The 12669-nt window shown below is 37.8% G+C and overlaps 1 protein-coding gene across 1 annotated transcript; it reads right to left on the bottom strand.

Moving 5' to 3' along the window:
- Window positions 1–1484: 1484 nt before the first annotated feature.
- On the bottom strand, window positions 1485–2213 carry LOC147604474 (uncharacterized). Its single transcript, XM_086794950.1, has 2 exons — window positions 2121–2213; window positions 1485–1923 (listed from the first exon to the last, which is right to left on the bottom strand). Exons 1-2 carry the CDS (start codon window positions 2202–2204, stop codon window positions 1672–1674), a joined length of 336 nt encoding a protein of 111 aa, XP_086651076.1. The 5' UTR covers window positions 2205–2213; the 3' UTR covers window positions 1485–1671.
- Window positions 2214–12669: the final 10456 nt, after the last annotated feature.

A 12669-nucleotide genomic window follows, 5' to 3' on the forward strand; every position in this document is an offset into this window, starting at 1 on the left:
TGTGTGATTGCTTTGTTTTGGAATGAATGATTGATATGCATGTGTATGATGAAACTCGACATGAGAATGAGATTAAGGCTGGCCGTCCTTAGACATGAGAATGAGATTAAGGCTGGTCGTCCTTAGACAGGAAACGCCAGATTGTGAATGAGATTGAAGCCCTCTGGGATCCTTATGGTAGAACAACCCAGAGGGAACGAGAATTAGATGCAGGTGAACCCGTGATAACCGTGACGTCCAATGTGGAGGTTGGGTGGACGGGCGTCGGAGAAAGCCCTAAATTGGCTGGATTTTTTGTTGGTCATTATGACTAACCATGTTGGTTGAGCATGGTGAGGATAACAAAATCTTTGAGATAGACACATGCATGGAGATTAATTGAGATGCTATGCTTTAATTGATAGAGATTTATATTATGTGAATGTTTGTTGATTCATTGCTTATGTGATAAGAACCTTGGATATGGGATGCATGCTTGTTTTGCTATTCGAGCGGGTTGATTTGTTTGTATTGCTATGTACAATTAAGTGAATTTTAATATTTTCTTAGATTAAGTTATACGGTTAAGATGTGGTTAGATTTGGGACCATCATAGTTGGTATCAAAGCATAGATTGCACTTAACGGGTGTTGCAGGTCTTGGGTGACTAATATTGTTTTTTATTTTTATGATATAGCTAGGAGTTTCTTTTCTTTGCAAAATCTTTTACAATTTGGATTGTGCTGACCACCTCAAGAAGTGCCTACTACCGACTAACTTTGGGCCCCCCACTAAAAAGAACCTCTTACTAGAGCGACAAGTGGGGGGGCTTGTGATTTACCCACAACCCTCTTTCTTTCTCTCATTGTAGGTGAAGGGGAGCTAGGAGAGCGGGGGCAAGACTGAAGGTTGAGGGGCTTAGTAGAGTAATGTGAAGGCGACCTCAGGTTGTATTTGGAATTCTAAAAATCTTCGAGAGTCCTCGGGGGAAGAATCAAGATATACCTAAGGGGGGCTTCACAATTTGCTCGGACAAGTAAGCCCACATGTCTAATGATGCCACATACATGGAAGTGATACCGAAGGTGCTCGCCCTTCTCCTTCATAAGGAGGAGGAGACCTTTATCATAGCTTAAATCTTCATAAGAAGATGTGGTGGTGGGCCAAGTGGTTAAAGAGAGCAAAGTGGGTAAAGAGAGAAGGTACTATGGGCCACAATTCTAGTTGTTGATGGTGGGTCAGAGCCGAGCGTACAGACTAGGCATAGTGCGCTGGCACTCAACTCAAATGCCCGCGGGCTTTGTGAAACGCAAAACATTTCGTAGACCAGTAGAAAAATAAATATTATATGTTAAATACTTTTAAATACTGAATGAATGTTTTCTGGATTCTGCATTTTTTTTCCTGAAAAAATCGTAAAAGAGCTTAGATTATAATTTGCGAGTTTTGAAATCAGTTTATTTTAGGCAAGCGATAATAAACATCAAAACAAGGAGAGAGGGAAAAAAGAAGAAGCGACGATTAGTATTTATTCGTAAATATCAAAATCTAGGATTATCCCATTGGAGCAAGGCACTGAACGTTAGGATAAATATGAGTGGTATTATGCAAAACATGATTAACTCTCCGTCATCTCAGCAATGGTATTATGCAAAACATGATTAACTCTCCGTCATCTCAGCAATGAAAAGCTCAGGAGGGATAAAAATCAATGGGGATGGGAAGGCAACAGAACACTTGAACCTCATCGGCAAGTGTGGTTGGCATCTCCGAGGATTGTTGTGGCGGCCTTGCAAGGTCAAGAACAGCGCGCCTGAAAACACCAGCCTGCGCATGGCATCCGGAGAACGCAAGCTGTTGAGAACAGCAGCAAGGCCCTCCAAGCTCAAGAAGGATAGCACCATCACACAAGTGCTGCATCGCCATCACAAGTGCTGCATCAAACTGCAACATCTTCATTACCATTAGATTATTGCAGCTCTTTGGTCAATCACCACATAGAGAGCCAGCCAGCCAGCCACCCACCCACCTGCAAGCACAACCCTCATCTCTCTCATAGAGACTCCATACATGCAGCTTTCCTTAAACCTCGTTGCAAACCTTATATTAATCTGGATGCTGGAATATATGCTTGCACTAACCTCTTTTGCAACCAAATTGAACAAACACTCTAAAGGGTGGCAGCCTAGATAGACCTTAGAATCTGAACTCCTTGTGCCAGACATGTAGTACAATTAAGTTTCTATTTATGCTAGCAAAAATTGATTTGCAATTAGTTTAGTTCTTAATTGAGAAGAGACAAAATACAGCTAGGGTAATCGATTGCACCGCGCTATTGTTGTCAAGTCCTGATTTGTCTGTAGACATTTCCTTTGGTACGATCGCGAATGGCTCACGACAAAGGGGGTGTGCGTGTGTTCTTACGTGTGCATGAAAGATGCGCGAATCCTCAAAATTTTAAAAAATATATCGTAAGACTTTTTCTAGACCACCGACAAGTAGGTGTAATAATTGTCGTAACCGCCCGTAATATATTCAAGCCCTTGGATAGCCCAAAATCATATTATTAAGGCTCCATGTATCACTATATCACCTAATATGTATAGTTCTTCCAAGTGAAATTATTAACATCTCATGTCACCTTCACATTAATCGTACGGTCTTGAACCACTAGGGCTTACATAATCGTATGGTGTTGAACTTAGGAATCATCTCTCAGGACCACCATTTCACCATCACATACTTGTATGGTGTTGAGCTAAGGAGGTTTACACATCATCTCTAAGGACCACCATGTAGAGGTTCTTCGAATAAAGGTAGACAGCCCTAAATAGGCACCCAACATAGTTTTTTTTTTGCATTAATTCCTTACATTTCATTATTTTGTGTGAGACCTTGGTATAGGGTAGTGCAATTTAAATTTTTATTAAAGTTTAAAACCTTTAGGTGTTTTAAAGATATTCTTTCTTTTTTAATAATGATTAGATGTTAATGATGGGTTCTCTTTTTTCACAAAGGGAGAGGAGGGGGGCCTCTCTATGAAGTCTCTTCATGTCTATGAGTCACAGAAGAGGGGGCGGGATTTAACACAGAGGAAGGCGATGGTTTCAACAGGTGTCCACTATGGGGAAGGGCAACTTGTTTTTCTTAGTGATTGCGACGATGACGAGAGCATGCCAGTAGGATGTGCACTATATGCAGTGGTGTTGCAGAGGGTGCAATATGGTTTAAGTATTTGTCTGTCTCTCACCAGGTAAGCATGCAAGTAGGAAGAGGAGGAGGGTTATGTGGGTAAGGAGGAGTAGGAGAGGACACGAGGGGATGGGAGGAGGACGAGAAGGGCAACGAAAAGGAGGGCATGTGGGCGAGGACGAGGACATCCAGCGATGGTTTAAGGTTTAATACCCTAGAAAGACATTAAACCTTAGAAATAGATACCTCAAAAAGTTAATTAATTAAGAAGATCGGAACAGGAGACCCTCATCTAGTTTGCAAACAAATCATTAGAGTATGAAAGATTCTTCCCTACTTTATAATCTTGATTTTTGACACAAACAAAGTACCTAGCAGTATTGTATCTAAAAAAAGGTTTTCAAAGGTTTTTAATTTCTCTAAATTTTACCATGGAAGTTTTCTTGACCATTGTGAGGCCCCTAGCAAGCTAGGCTCAAGTGTGATATTCATGCACATTGTCATGAACCTATAGCATACATGTAAATGGGCCCATGGGTAAAACACTATAAATAGGGCCTTGGGCACACGAATAGAACCTTTTGTCATTTTACTAATCTTGGACATTCCATTGTACCGTTGGCTCCTACTATGGAGATGGCCATTTATGGTCAAGGCTCATGGCTAGCTTTCAAGCCATCCTCTTGGTGAGAGGTTAACACACTTAGGCCATTGTGTATAAAGCTCTTTGCTACATACACATATGGATTCTCTCTCTTGTTCATCTTTGGCTATGATGCTTGGAAATACTAATTTCATGTGTAATGGATGCTAGAATTCATCTTTCATGTGTTTGATTTCATCTTTAACTCTAGATCCATTCCATTTGGTATCAGAGCCTTGATTTTGATCCATTTTCAAGGTTTTTGGTGCATGAGATTGGTATTTCTTGATGGATTTCTGAATTTTTTTTTGGGTTTCTTGGGCTTAATCTTGATTAATTTTTGATTAATCTTGTGGGAATAGTGGGGTTGAGGCTTGCTTTCTTGGATTTTTAAGTGATTTTGGAGAGATTTATTCAATTTGGACCAAATTTTGGAAGCCCTGGACCAAATTTTAGAGCGGGTAGACCAAAATTGGGGAAAATTTGAATTAATCACATGTTAATCACTCTATTAATGATGATTATGAATTTGTGCTTCTCCCTCAATCTTTCCATCACCATTGCTCCTAAATCTTGTACCGTTTTGATAGACTTTGATAGAGCTTGAGATGAGCTCCATTTTATGTGAAGATTTTTGAATTTTCTGCACATTATCTTCCCTCTTTCTCATTCTCATGAAACCCTAGGAAGGGCAACCATTGATCATTCATCTTCACCATTACCCCTTTACCATACTATTTGTGGGAGCTGGAGCACTTAACTAGGCCATTGTGAGTCCTCTTTTGGAGATTTCTACCCGTAAGGCTGCCCTGCGCAGCACCGCATTTGCGAGTAGCCTCACGGCTCATTTTCATGAATCTCAAGCTCAAGAAGCATAGCATTAGCCCTGCTAAGCTATACATAATGTTGGAGAAGGATTTGGAGACCATTTGCAAGAGTTCTTAGTGATATTCTTGGCTATGGTGAGCTTCCAAAAATAGAGAACAAAATCTTCACAAATAGAGGTATTCAAGCAAATTTCCTTCATCAAGATCAATCAATGGTGGTTCTAAACACTCTTTGGTAAGTGGCTATTCAACATTTTCCATGAATCAAAGCTTCCATTGTAATCAAGGGCAAGTTTGGGGATTCCATGTGTGGAAATCCCTAAATTATAGAAATTAGGGTTTCCTACATGCTTAATTAGCTCATTGGTATTGTCTACATGCCAAAAATGGGAGTATATAGCAAACTATTTGCTCTCATTTGCCATTGAGCCATATGTGGGATGCCTTTTTGAAGAGTTTGATGATCAAGGCAAGCAGTCATGCCCTTATGATGAATCTATGGCGGCTTACCATTCTCCATTGGGATGCCATTGATCATTTTAGAGAAGGGAATCTTCATCAAATGAATGGTATTATGCATGCACATGAATGCAATGGATGTGATTCTATGCATTGGAAGAGTTATGGAACCCATGAATGAGCTATTGGCACCAATTTTGCATTGGTATGACACATATTCTCATATCTTTGAGCATTTCAAAGGGTATTGGATGCCATTGATCCACTTATAGCCATCTCAATGCTATATGAGGAGTCACATGGAGTGTGGGCATGCATATGAGATTGTGGATTAAGCTATTGATCTTGCTTACCCTCACATGCTATTGTTGTGGTGATTGGAGTTGAGTGGTTTTGTTGGATGGAGGGAAGATTCTTGGGATTTGATTGAAAGCATGAGTCCATGCTCTTTGGTTGTAATGAATGAGTTGTAAAAAGGGCATGAGTCATGCCATGTGATTGTAAGTAATCTTCCTTGCTTTTACATTCAAGCAAAGCACACTACCACATCACAATTGTTCTCACAACTTTCCATTCCTAACATCTAGTATGTTGTGAGGTACCTCGGGCATTGGAGAAGAGGCTCGAGGGGAGCATCGCTTGAATCCACACCGTGTTGTGAGTGCCGTGGGGGGAAAGCGGTACAGTGGAGGATTAGGTACTTGGTGTGAGAAAGACATGGCCCCAACTTGTGCCTAGAATCGGACTAGGTACGAGGAACATCCAGCCATTTGAAAGTACAACTAAACCATCAAAAATACAACCCATTTTTGAAAATGCTAAAATATCTCAAAAAACACTATTTTTTAAACTAAAAAGAGTACGAGCTCCTAAAAAGCTCAAAAAAACTGTTAAAAAGTGCAAGTTTTACACTTCAATACTTTGAAAGATGATAGAGCTGCTCATAAAATCATACATTTTTTGAGAAAAAAATACTCAATTTGCAATAAAATAATAATGTCCACAAAATTGGTTACAATGAGAGGTCTTATGCCTCTCGTGTTAAATCTTTGACTTTCTCCAGAAGAATTTTTTTGGTTTGTTCTCGTAGATGACCCAACTTTTTCAAGGTAAAACCATAAACAAGAACTTCCACATCCTCCATTCTTAGGCTATCCATGCGACGTTGACTACGATTTGCTTTCTTTCCCTTTTTATTTACTCGAATCATCTCTGGATAATATTTTCGTGATAATGCATCATCTCCATTGATCTTGTACCAGTGGACCTCAATTGAGCTTACTTTTCCATTTTTCTCAAGGACTTTAAGTACCTTTGCCAACCAAAAAGGACATCCGCTTTCATCATCTGTTGCTAACACTGCAATCATTGCACCTACAGTGAGCTCCTCAATATTTCCTTCCCACATTTCCTTCTCTTGCAGTCGTCGTTGACTAGTCCTTCTAGCACCAACATACGCTTCGCGAGTCTCCCCATGCACCAATGTTTGCAATTCTTCAAGCAATTCTGTTTGTTGATTTGGCATTTGAATATTATCATCACGGTCTTCAAGTTCTTGTACTCTCCAAAGAAAGGGCTCCAGATTTATCAGTGATCTTGAATTGCTTTGAACTTCCTCAATCAAGATTTCTTGCTCATGAAAAAATGTATTCCACCATCCAAGTGAGCAAGCTGGAAAACACACATGTGCTGATTGTATGGTCTCTTTAATTTCTATCAAACATTGTTGATAATTGATGGCTCGCTTTTCTTTTTGAGCTTTTGCTGCTTCAATGCTTGATGCCAAAAGCATTTTTGCTGCCTGAAGAATTTGTCGTTCTGGGACACTGAGTAAAAACTTCAAACCATCCTGAGGATGCCATGCCTCTGAGTTAGAGTACTTCTTACACCATAAACGTGTTTCAGCTTCTTTTTCTTTTATTTTGAATTGATGTTGGAAACTATGGTCATTAAGTTGAGCGAATGCAGGGCTTGCAAAATCTCCACCTGTTGCAAACTCTCTAAAATCATAGGTGCCTTTCAAAACATGAATTTCTGGCGTAGGATCATAAGCTTCTTTAAGAATTATGCACACCTCTGGAAGGTCAAATGCACTTTTCTTAGCAAGTTTGACTGAAAACCTACTAAACATCTGATCAATTTGATCAGATGTGTGACCCACCAACAAAAATCCAAGTTTGACCTTTTTGAAAACTTTCTGTTGCACCAACATACTCAAATAAGCAAGCACTATTTGATTTTTGTTTTCCCTTGCCATATTATCTAGCTGCACATAAAGTGTGCTAGGTAATTCTCCTTGCCATTCACTTACTATTTTCTGAATTATGGTGATGGTCAAGTTAGGGTCGTTGTGTAAATTTGGAAAGTTTATAAAAACTTTTGACGTCATGATGCCATTAAAGATGAGGGCTCTAACAACGTGTAGTTGTATGAAATTCTCTTCCTTCAAATTCTTTGGAGCACGCATAAAATGGGGTATCAATGTCTTCTTTTGATCCATTCCATCTATGACTAATCCCAAATACATTTCTTTCTGCTCAAGGCACTTCTTTCGATGCTTTGCTAGCTTTTGACGCTTTGTACTTTGTTGTTCTCGATGAGCTTTAAGTGCTTGTAGAATAGGACCTGAAAACTCAAAACAATGTAAAGCTAGTTTAAATTATGCCACTTGGAATTCTCATTCATAAATTAAAACGTACAAAAAACACAAATCAAACATACCTTTTTCTTCAAATGTCTTTGCAACATCTCTTTTGGCTTTGAGCTCTGCACAAATTTGACAAATCCCCATTCTAGTTTTCTTGGAAATTTTCACATCAGCAAAATATTGTTTCCAAACTCTAAGAAATGAAGTTAATGAAAGAGATGACATGTTCCTTCCTTTCAACGTTTCCACGTAGAGGTTGTAAACTTCTCCCTTTGTAAAATTATCAGGCAAATGGGTGAATTTTGAATTTGGCATGCGTTCACCATTGTAAGTGACAAATCGTTCCATCCAGCTCTTGAGAAAACACAGCTGAGGAGTCTCACGTGTACTAAATGAGTACCGTGAATCTTCTTCCACCCGTTTTGCAACTGCTTTAAGATCTTTTGCATCCGCTGATTGCTTAAACAAAACACTTGAAAAAAACACTTTCGACACACAATCGTGCCAGAAACTGTATATTTTATCTTCTCTCCAGACCTTAATAAAAAACCATGTAATGCTGTATTCTGTTGAGCACGTTTTAAAGCAAAGAAGTTTTCACGTTCCTGCTTAATTTATCTGAATCCAAGTGTCCTCAAGCAGTTTTTTTTACAACAATACACCCTAGATGCCTCTCTCAATGCATTGCGATGCAAAAACTTGTCTTTTCTTCTCAAGGGAGTGGTTGTCTCCACACGAATAGGCTGAAGTAATGATGGAGAAACTGGAACATCGGTATCAGAATTTGATAAATTAGCAAATAGTGGGCTTGTAACATCATCATCACTGATAGATTGGCTCAGACTTTTAGGAGTGAGTACGGATACAGGCACTTGAAAAGAGCAAAATGAGCTTCCTGCCATGACTAGGAACTTCAAACCTCTAAATTTCTCTAAAAAACAATGGTCTAAGCTACAAAGTGGAGTGTAATCTCAAATCCAAATAACTTAGTTTTAATGCTTAGATTCAAAAATAATAATATTAATATAAATATTAAAATTTATTAATTATTATAAAAGATGGGACTTAAAAGATGAGAGGAAGTCCTTTTTAGAGACACGTTCCAAGGGTCTGCCCGCTAAGAGAGCCACAAGAGCATTTTTTTTAATTTGGAGCATTTTTCTTGAGTTTAATTCTGTAAGATGGCTAGGAAGAAAAACAAAAACATTATCTAAGGAGATAAGTGATTTCAAAAATAGACTTTTTTTAAAAAGGTATTTTTTTGAAAGAATTGTTTGTCTTTTAAATACACAAAAATACCAAAACGAAGATTTCATACGTAAATTAAGAAAAAAAGAGGTTGAAAAAATAATATTTTATAAAATAAAGATTTAATAAATAATTTTTAAAAATTATAATGACTTCATTTTTTAAAAAGCTAATTCTTATGTTGTATTCTGGAATACAACACAAAAATCGATAAGTTGCCATGTTTCTTGTGTATTAAGTAGTTTGTATTCTAGAATGCAAAGCTTGAAGTCACACTTTTAAAAATTTAACACTTATGCACTTTGAGGTTGTATTCTAGAATCCATTGCTTGTACAAGTTGTATTTTGGAATACAGCTTCTCTCAACACTTGAGTTGTATTCCAGAATATGAAGCTTTTACAAGCTGTATTCAAAAATATATTTTTTCTCTATACTTGAGATTGTATTCCAGAATACACAATTTCAACAAGTTGTATTCTAGAATACAACTTCTCTATACTTGAGATTGTATTCCAGAATACACAGTTTCAACAAGCTGTATTCTAGAATGCAACTTCTTTCTGCACTTGAGTTGTATTCCAAAATACACAGCTTCAGCAAGTTGTATACTGGAATACAACTTCTCTCTACACTTGAGTTGTATTCTAGAATACAGAGCTTCAATAAGCTGTATTCTGGAATACAACTTTTTTTTTACACTTGAGTTGTATTCCAGAATACACATCTTCATCAAGTTGTATTCTGGAATATAACTTCTCTCTTCACTTAAGTTGTATTCCAGAATACACGGCTTCGGTAAGCTGTGTTCTACTGTAATCCAAACTCAATGTAAACCATTAGAATAGACCTTCATGCAAAAAAGATTTGCTTTTTATCTAATTTTAGAAGACATGCAAAGAAAGCAAAAGCTCTTGAGTTCGCGTCGCGCGCGCGACTAAAAAACAGCAAACTATAGTTTTCACATAAAAAACGGAGGAGGAGCAGCCCGGGAGTATTTCAATCAGGTGTCCTGAGGTTTTACCCCCCTTTTGAAGCCAACGGAACGGTCAGAATCTCCATCAGAGCAACGTAGCAGAAGATAGATTTTGGGATAAAGCAAAAGCTCTCGAGTTCGCATCGCGCGTGCGCGGCAAAAAAACAGCAAACTGTAGTTTTAACATAAAAAACGGAGGAGGAGCGACCCGCAAGTATTTCAACCAGGCGTCCTAGGGTTTTACCCCCTTTTGAAGCCAACGGAGCGGTCAGAATCTCTATCAGAGCAACGTAACAGAAGATAGATTTTGGGGGTAAATTTTTCTCAAATTGTGTTCAAGAAAGAGGTTCTGTAAGTACTTTGATGATAAAAAGGGTCCTAATTGTTTTGGGTTTGATCTATTCATCTCTTAGTGCTTTCTCCTCTCTTTTATATCTGTGTATTGTGTTTAGAAGCTTCTTGTGAGTTGTATTCTGGAATACACAGCTCTAGAAAGTCATTTATTGAAATTCAATTACAAAACACATCTTTGGAGGAAACAACCTGTTGTATTCTAGAATACATCTCTCTCTCCCTCTTTTTCTCTAATGTGCTGAGGAGCTCTCTCTCTTACATTCTTATCTCATGTTTGCTTACACATCTAGGTCCGTTCTTGCATGGAGGTTAACACACACTCTCTCTCTCTCTTTCTCTCTATGTCTATTTGTTCTCTTTCACTTTTTGTCTTTCTCGTTTGTTTGCCCTACATACACGTTTACTAATCTTAAATGTTGTTTCATTTAACAAATCATATTTTTGAAAAATATGATTTTGTCTCTATTTGTTTATCTTAGCAATGAGATAATGATTTTTTATTGTCTTGTTTAGGATTAAGATGGCCTCACCAATATGTGATGCTCGAACTTCTAAGAAGCAAAAGAAAAGTAATCAAGCAACTGCATCTGTTCCTGTGGGTGGCTCAGGACGTTCAAGAGTCTTGACACCTTCCTGAACTCAACCTGCTCCAGTTAGTCCTCACTTTCAGGCACCTCGTCGAGTGACTGTGACTCTTCCAAACCCTGATAGACGTCCAAGTGAGCCAAAAAGACAACTTTTAGCAGCTCACCAGTTTCCAGAGTTACAAGATCAACCACCATCAAGCAGAATGGTTTTAGCTACTTCCTCCATCATCTCAAGGAACCACACCTTTAACTCAACATCAGCAGAAAAAGTCTTCAAGCATGGAAGCTACAACTCTTTGGAGTAGTGCAAGAGGTAAAGCACGAGAAGGATTTGCTTGGACAATTCAATTTGGCATGGTAGGTAAGCACAAGACAATCGTTGAGCCAAATACACCTTTCCTTTCTATTGTAGAAGAAAAAGGAGACTCTGAAAATACAAAGTATTTAACTTATGGTCGCATTGTTGAAGTCAAAGAAAGTATATCTCGTGGGATCATTCATCATCTGATAGACAACAACAAAGGGAAGTTTCTTGTAGTTAGAGTTTTCTCTGCTAATTTTCGGCTTGAAGAGATGAATCTTGTTTCTACCCAGTAAGAGTTTAAAGATGCAATGATTACTCACAAACGGGTATGGATATCTTTCTCTCGACCTTTTTTTCATTAGTGTTAAAAAAATTTCTTATCTTTGTGTATTCTAGAATATGTAGAGAACTGTTATTCTTTTTTAAGTTTGTTTGAGTCATGTCTTTCCAACTCATATATTGGAATACGTAGAGATCAAGTCAACTCTAGTTTGCATGTATTCTAATAAACATGAAGTTTGTCTAGTCTAGTTTGTATGTATTCTAGTATACACGTCGTTCAAAAAACTTCTTATCTTTGTGTATTCTAGAATACATTGAGAACTATTCTTTGTTTTTTAGTCTATTTAATTCTTGTCTTTCTAGCTCATATCTTGAAACACTTAGAGGTCTAGTCAAGTCTAGTTTGTATGTATTCTAGTATACAAGAAGTTTGTCTGCTCTAGCATATGCTAGAATGCATTCTAGTATACAAGAAGTTTGTTTTGTTTAGTTTGAATGAATTTTAGCAAGAAGGAAGTTTGGCTTACTTTTTATGTCTCGTTTAATGAGTTTACCATGTATTCTAGTATACAAAGAGATGGTTAAAGTGTTCTTACTTTTGCATAAGTTACTCTTTGGTTCTTACTTTTAAGTTCACTCTATCAAGTCTTCAAATCCTCTTCTACTTAGAATGACTTTTTCTTTTTCTTTTTTTGTAGTCTTTTTCTGAAGCATTTCAAGAGCATCATGACAATTTGTACAATTCCAACCACTCCACTGATGATTATGATTATGAAGAGAATGAAGGTACAGACATAGATGACTCAGAAGAAGATGTTGAAGTTCTTGAAGAAACTTTTGGGTCAAAGTCTCAAGATGTGAGTGATACTTTGCTTTCTGGACCTGGAGCTCCAAAGTCTGATCCTTCAGAATCTTCTGATCTTAATACCATAAGAAATAAAGCCAAAAAGTTTCATATGGTTGATAAGAGACCCTTAATTTTACTAGTGTCTAATATAGAACGTCCTCCCCCATTAGATCCTGTTTTAAATAAGAGACCACTAGAAGTTCGAACCATTGTCCCTGGACATGTGAGTAATCTTAAAGTAATGATGAAGGAGAAACCAACAACAAATGTTTTACCCCTTCTTGTTCTTGTGGATAAGTCTTCTTGTGTTAAGAAAGAGAGTTTTG

Source organism: Cibotium barometz, chromosome 61, assembly GCF_041138505.1.
Source record: "Cibotium barometz isolate CiBa-2024 chromosome 61, ASM4113850v1, whole genome shotgun sequence".
Taxonomy (NCBI): domain Eukaryota; kingdom Viridiplantae; phylum Streptophyta; class Polypodiopsida; order Cyatheales; family Cibotiaceae; genus Cibotium; species Cibotium barometz.

What these genes read in the sequence shown, in the direction of transcription:
- LOC147604474 (XM_086794950.1), bottom strand. Translation starts at nt 2,204, where the DNA reads ATGTCTGGCACAAGGAGTTCAGATTCTAAGGTCTATCTAGGCTGCCAC. An exon ending in TCAATTTGGTTGCAAAAGAG is followed by an intron (nt 1,924 to 2,120) that starts GTTAGTGCAAGC and finishes AAGATGTTGCAG; the next exon opens with TTTGATGCAGCACTTGTGAT.